The sequence below is a fragment of the Solanum dulcamara genome, chromosome 1, assembly GCF_947179165.1.
Source record: "Solanum dulcamara chromosome 1, daSolDulc1.2, whole genome shotgun sequence".
In the NCBI taxonomy this organism is placed as follows: domain Eukaryota; kingdom Viridiplantae; phylum Streptophyta; class Magnoliopsida; order Solanales; family Solanaceae; genus Solanum; species Solanum dulcamara.
Window position 1 is genome coordinate 7,730,498 of NC_077237.1, and position 7,799 is coordinate 7,738,296.

The 7,799-nt window shown below is 35.0% G+C and overlaps 1 protein-coding gene across 1 annotated transcript; it reads right to left on the reverse strand.

The window, feature by feature from the left end:
• Nucleotides 1-4,457: 4,457 nt before the first annotated feature.
• Nucleotides 4,458-6,976, reverse strand: LOC129885474 (probable LRR receptor-like serine/threonine-protein kinase At3g47570). Its single transcript, XM_055959760.1, has 2 exons — nucleotides 4,689-6,976; nucleotides 4,458-4,548 (listed from the first exon to the last, which is right to left on the reverse strand). Exons 1-2 carry the CDS (start codon nucleotides 6,974-6,976, stop codon nucleotides 4,458-4,460), a joined length of 2,379 nt encoding a protein of 792 aa, XP_055815735.1.
• Between the last annotated feature and the right edge of the window lie 823 nt (nucleotides 6,977-7,799).

The window sequence follows — 7,799 nt, forward strand, 5'->3', positions numbered from 1 at the left end:
AAAGATACAATCTATTCCAATGTTGTATTCATTAAAACACTGTAATTCAATATGATACAATACAACACATTATGAAACATTGCGTAACAATCATCCAAACAAAGTGCAAGTAGTTTAGGGTTGGGTTTAGTTAGGTTTATTGGGTCAGTTTCAAGGGTTGGGTCTGGTTAAAAGAATTTAATTTTGATCAAATTTAAATTACGTAGGACAATAAGGGAATAAATGATTCAAGGGCAAATAGGTGCCAAAGTTGGATGACAAAGGTATTTTTGTCGAAAAAATATGACGAGTGGCAAATATAATTTTTTTCTGAAAGTACATAGCAAATATGATCCTTTTATGTGAATTTAATCTTGCATATGTTGTAACTTTAATTGCAATATTATATATTTTATATCTTTTTGTATGTAATTTTTATATTAAGGTGACACATACGTGCAAAACACATATACTTAACTAGTTCTGAAAATAATGACAAAATAGAGATAAGTTTTTTTTATTTCAGTTCTCTTTATATGTGCACGCATGATGCACCTTTGTAGTGATAGTTCCATATATTTGTTCGGCTTTCAGGGACAGCATTTTTTCAGCAGCCATTTCATAAAAAGCTTATATGGTCACAAGAAGGAGAAGTTATGGTTTACCTGGATACACACTTGGGTGCCGTTTGGCTCCAAATAGTTTTTGAGAAAAAATTAAAAAATAATTTAGGAACAAGTATTTGGAAATATAGTTTGTCATTACTTGACAAATATATTTGGCAAACAATCCAAAATTCCAATTTCTAACAAAAACTAGAACTTGGGCCAAGTTCTAATATTCGGTAAGTTTAAAAATTTAAAAATTATTCCAAACTTTTATATATTATATTAACATCCATAATTTATTAATTCCAACTAATATTTATCTACCAACTTACTCTATTAACGTGGCCAATCAACACCATTAAATAAGATCTCTATCTATTAATAAAACTGAAAGTTTGTCAGAAAGAGATTGTTCTTAGAATGTGGAAAGACTTTATAAAAGAATAGTTTGTTATTATCTCCTCCGAAAAAAATAGTTTGAGTGACAAATTGGGAAAAAAGAATAATTTGTTTATTCGATTAATGTATTGCTCTTGCCCATATTGTTATTTTGTTGTTGTTGATTATTATCAATTATGTTATAAGAGTTTTTTTAACGGAACATGTTAATAATAAAATGATAACACAAACTTATGAATATTTTAAATAATTTTTAGAACTTACGGATACAAAATAATATTTTTGAAACAACCAAATATTGTTGAAAAAATTTATGGTCAAACACATGGTGAAACTTCACCAAAACTTCACCCAAAAATAACTTAGCAAGAATATTTGGAAATTTGGGGCCAAACACTAGCTTATATTATACAAAGAGGCAGAAGTAACAGTAAATGAAGAAGTGGCAAAGTCAGAATTTTCGCTAAGGGATTCAAATTATGAAGAAGTAAATATACAAATTAGTCAAAGGGGGTCAACATTATATATATATATATATATATATATATATATATATATATATATATATAAACAGATAGTAAATAATTCAAACCATATATAAATAGTGTAATTTTGTCAAAGAGAGCCACCATTTACTATACATACATAAAAAATAATTTTTGCCTTCGATGAGGGAATCTACGGTCCATTCCACATACGGACTGTGGAAACCTTTTCATAGAAATCAAAGAAAATATTGGTTTTCTGAAGTTTAGACCATGAGACCCAATTACGGTCCGTGGTTCACTTTATGATTCGTAAAAATCATATGTGGCTTCAGAGGAAACTCTGTGTTTCAGGACTTGAGTCTATGGGCTGAGTCTATGGTCCATAAAAAGATTTACAAGCCGTAAACCTAACACGTAAATCTCAGAGTAATTTTCTGTATCCGAAGTCTTATCTGCAAATCACATCTACTATCCGTAGTTTTATTTACAGCCCGTAGATAGTGTTCGTAAATCTCATAAATCTGCAAATGTAGAATTTTTCTGAGCTTCTCTTGATCTATGCTGAGCTAGGAATTTCTGAGGTGTAATATGATATTGAATATAATATATATTTGATACTAAATACGCTGAATGAAATTGATATTGAATACACTCGATGAAATTAATACTGGATACAAATACACTGGATAAATTGATATTTGATACACCGGATGCAATTGATATTGGATACAAATACACTGATAATTATGAAATTGATACTAAATATACAGATACACTCGTACAGCTTATGCATATATAATCAGATGCATGCTTTCAAAATTTATACCGAATACACAGATACATTCGTAGAAATTGATATAAGCTTATGCAAATATAGTTAGGTATATATATGATTTCATGTTCTATGGGATACACTCGTAGAATTGGTATTAGATACATAAGTACATAAACTGTGAAACACATATACTAAAAAAGGAGAGGGAGAGAAGCGAGCGTGAGAGCTTAGAGAGGCATTGCATTCAAGATACAGTCACATGGCGCGTTAAATACATTGTATTTAAATCAATGCCTAGACAATATCTGTAATTATTGAAAGTATCATTGCATTGATTAATTAGCACCTATACTAATGTGATTTATGAAATTTGCTCTTCTTTTAAGCTGTCAAGTACTTTTTTGGGCTTTCCAAAATTTTCAACCCAATTCCAAATTGGATCTCATTTATGAGCATTTATTAATAAATTGAAATAATTGAAGTTTTACGTCAAATAAGGAAATTTCCCCCACAAAATATTCAAAAATAGCTTGAATACATTTACCTATACTTCAAATGAAAATGCACTTATAATATCATAATGTCCTATCACAAAATTTGTTTGACTAACTGCAACTCTTTAATAACATCACTAATTCCCATTCTTTCTTTTGGTGAGTCCATAGTGCAAGCAATCCCAATTTTACACATACAAATTATACACTTTTTGATATAATCTGTGGTTTTCTTTTCATCAATAATACTGTTGTTGGTGTCCTCTTCTTGCAAGCTGGGGCAAAGCATTTGATCAACAATTTCCATGACTCTACCTGTAGAGAAAGCCCTTTTAGCATAGTTGTGAAGGTTCATTCCATTTGAAAAGGCGTCATCTGTCGGCTTTTTCCCTGTTAACATCTCCAGTATGATGATTCCATAGCTGTATATGTCACCATAAGTTGATACTTCACTTACCATTCCATATTCTGCAAAAAAATTCATCAGTCCATATCAAAAGAGTAATTATTAGTTAAGTTTGTCCAAGAAAATTAGAGCTTATTGTGCAAAATCTGCTACTCCCTTTGTTTCGATTTATTTATCCGGTCTTGACTTGACTGGAGTTGAAGAAAGTAAAGAATACTTTTTAATTTTGTGATTTTTAACTAAATATATGTAGAATGTACCAAAATTTTCTTTATTCTTGTGGTTTTAAATGTTGGGACCGCACGTACCGCCACCCCAACTCCACATTAGTATAATATTGTCCGCTTTGGGCCAAACCCTCACGGATTTGTTTTTGGGCACTTCCCAAAAGGCCTCATCCTAATGGAGTTAGGTAAACACTTATATATTGATACGTTTCTTCTTCTCCATCCGATGTGGGATGGATTTGTTACCCAACAATCCTCCCCTCAAACCAACACCACACAATTCGTAACCTCCCCTTCAGCAATAATACATTTGATCTGCTAATCATCTTGCACCACCACTACTAACCAATGGGACACACTGCTTGACCACCACTTTGCCAAGACTTTCGACAAAGGCATCAATCGTAGATCTCCAATCGCTAAGTCAATCTGCCAAATCATCTTGCACCGCCGTTATCACCCAACGGGACATGCCGCCTAAACCACCACTTGACAGGAAGACTTTCGACACAAGGCACCCCTGCAGATCTTTGGTCCTGTTGTCACACCGAAACTTCTCACAAAACGCAGTCCAATATTCCGACACACCTGAACATAGGCTCTGATACCACATGTTGGGACCGCGCATACCGCCATCCTAACTCCACATTAGTATAATATTATCCGCTTTGGGCCAAGCCCACACTGATTTGTTTTTGGGCACTTCTCAAAAGGCCTCATACTAATGGAGTTGGGTAAGCACTTATATATTGATACATTTTTCTTCTTCTTCAGATGTGGTATGGATTTGTTACCCAACATTAAACATGTCACGTGGAAAGTTGTCATTAGAGAGTTGCTAAAAAGGGAAAGAGACACTCTATTTTAAACCGACTAAAAAGGAAAGTAAGACAAATAAACTGAAACGGAAGGAGTATAAGAATGATTAAAATGGTTACCTGGAGCTGCATAGCCAACCGATCCTTTAATATCAATAGTGCTAGTTTCTCTTTGAGCTGTTTCTTGGAGGAATCTTGACAAACCAAAATCGCCAACACGGGCAGTCATGTCCTTGTCTAGAAGGACATTGCCTGGCTTCAAATCACAATGAACAATTGGTGTTTGGCTTCCATGATGAAGATAATCTAGCGCGAAAGCAATATCCATTGCGATGTTTACTCTCTGATAAAGATCTAGATATCGAACGTGCAGACTTCCATCAATAGAAAATGAATGCAGCCAATTGTCTAGGCTACCATTGACCATGAACTCATAAATCAAGGCCTTAAAATCATTGCCCTGAAAGTCAATACCTGAGCATATAGTTACTAACTTGACAAGATTTCTATGTCTGAGGTTCTTTAAGACTTCACATTCTGCAATGAAGCTCTTCAAAGCTCCTCTATGCAGCAAATCGAGTACTTTGATCGCGACAGTTTTTTCATCTGGACCAATAATTCCCTTGTATACAGAACCAAAACCACCCTTACCAATTAAATTATCTGAGGAGAATCCATCGGTTGCTTTCAGAAGTTCCCCGTAGGAGATTTTCAAGAACGAATCATCCGCTGAATCGGATGAAGGGCTACGTTTCCTCTTTGAGAAACACAAAATTAGGAGTACCAGAACAAGTGTTACTCCAAAAAATCCACTAGCAACAGAAATAATTATCTTCAAGGTTGATGACAATCTTCCCTTCTTTGACGTTGGAAACTTACATTGTGGTAGTTTTAGCGTGGAAGAACCTCCACAAAGATTTCTGTTTCCACTGATTATTGCTGCACTTGCATTACTGAAAACTCCTTCTTGAGGTACTTCACCCTCAAAATTGTTAAATGACAGGTTTAAGCTTTTCAATGATATGAAAGTTTCAAAGTACTTTGGAATAAGACCAGAGAAATTATTACGCGAGAAGTCCAAATACTCCATCCCTCTCAAAGAGCTTAAAGATGATGGGATCACACCTTCAAACATGTTTCCCTGAATATGGAGGTTTTCCAACTTGATGCAACTACTTAACGTACTTGGAAGTTTTCCAGATAACTTGTTCTCCGAGATATCAAGATACCCGAGATTGACTAAACTTCCTACTTCAAGGGGAAGTGATCCACTTAACTGGTTTCCAGACAGGTCTAGCTGGATCGCTAAGGATGAGATACTAAGAACCCCTTTTGGTATCGTTCCATTGAGTCTGTTTTGAGAAAGATACAACATTTGCAACAACTGACAATTTCCAAGAACTGAAGGAATAGTCCCTTTTAAGTTGTTTTGAGCTAGATTAAGTCCATACAAGGATGTTATGTTTCCAATGGAGGAAGGGATTTCCCCTGAAAGTTTATTTCCGTTAACGTAGAAATACTTGAGCTTTTGAAGTTTGCCAAGACTGACAGGAATTTCTTCAGTCAATTGGTTATACTCCAAACTTACCACTTCCATGTTGATGAGATCCACAAATCCATCAGGTATTCGTCCGAATAGTTTGTTCCTAGCAAAACCAATAGACCGGAAATTGGTTGACAAGTTGCCAATATTCTTAGGCAACTGGCCTGCTATATTATTCACACTCAAACTCAGTTCTTTAAAACTTGTAATGTTAACCAAGGAAGAAAAGAAATCCATGTCATCTTCTCTCCCGGTTCCAAGATTATTGAAATGCATAGCTAGTCCCTGAAGATTACGGAGATTTTCCAGAGAAGGGATTTTCCCGGACAACTGGTTTCTTGATAGTGAGAAAATTTCAAGATTTGTTAAGTTAGAAATGGAACTTGGAAGCAACCCACTCAATAAGTTTGAGAATAGAAAAACTATGCGAAGACTAGGAAGAGTGGATCCAATATTAGTTGGAAGACTTCCTTTAAGTTGGTTAACTGGTGCAGCAAGATGATAAAGAGAGGATAAGTTAAAGATTGGAAGGGGAATTGAACCAGAAAGCATGTTACCACCAAGAGATATATAGCTCAAGTTAGTCAATTGGCCTAACGAGTACGGTATACTTCCTTCTAATCTATTCTCTACTGCTGCTAAGGCCACAAGGGATGAAAGATTACCCAAAGAATATGGTAGCTCACCTGTTAAATTGTTTGATCTAAGAAAAAGTACCTGAAGGTTTCTCAAAGACAAACCAATCTCCACGGGGATTTTCCCGGTCAGTGAATTACCATCCAAATCAAGATACATGAGCCTAGAGCAATTTGATAGTTCCACTGGCATTTCACCAGTAAATGAGTTGTCCTTAAGCACTAAGTTCTTCAACCTGAATAGCCTTCCGATTTCATGTGGTATCTCACTGTTGAAGGTATTATTTTGAAGAATTAATTCTCTAAGAAAACTCATATTTCCTATCTGAGGAATTAATGTTCCTACAACCTGCTTGGAGCTTAAATCCAGCACAGTCACCCTTTCATGTCGGGAACTACATGTAACGCCTTGCCAACTACAATGATGAAAGGAATCATTCCAAGAATTGATAACACCAAAAGGATCATATGTTATTTGTGCTTTGATGCTGAGGAGGGCTAAGCGATCCGTTTCATTTCCAGCAAGCCTGGAAGATGCAGCTACAGAAAGAACACATAATAAGCAAGAAAACATAAGACAAAGGAAAACATTAAGAGACTTCATGTCTGCAGCAATATGTGGAGCAGAAAATTTCAGGAGCAGTTCAAGTTTTAAGGCAAAAAAGAGACAACAGCCGGCTTATGGGAACATATTTTAATGTTAATAAGAAAAGCAGTTGATCTTTATATATATATATATATATAACTATCATTGAAACAACAACGCGTGATGAAATTGTAAAAAAATAGAGAAATTATCAGAAATCTGCTTTGTTGTGGTCAACTTTCATCATTTTTTAAAGGTGTTTGATGGTTAGAGGGACAAATGTCCTGATGGATGAAGCAATTTAGGGGTCAAAGCTCAAAAGGTTGTGAAAATGACTACTTTAAATACAAGTTGTGAAAATGACTACTTTTAATACTTGTATTTCACTCTCATTCATATAAACAATACACTATAAAACAAACTCATTCAAAAGTAGCTGCTCAAAGTTATCTTAAATCTAGCATATAAAGAACAGAACACTTCCTAGAAAGATCGATATGATCCACGTTTTCTCTGGAGGAGTATCTGATGGTGATTGCTGATTATTGAGTCTCAATATTACTAAGTATGCTTCAAGACAGAGAAGGCAACAGGCATAACTAAGAGCAAGAAAACAAATAGGGTACTCAAAAATCAAATATCATATTGTATCAGTTCAACTCATCACACTTCTTGTCTTCTTTAGTTCTTAAGGTAAAGAATGCTAGCTCTCAACAATCAAGTTCCATATGGTTCTTTAAAGCCCTAAGGAGCAACAACATGCCCAGCGTAATCCCACAAGTGAGGTCCGGAGAGGGTAGAGTGTACGCACACGTTACCCCTATCTTGGGCAGCGGCGAAG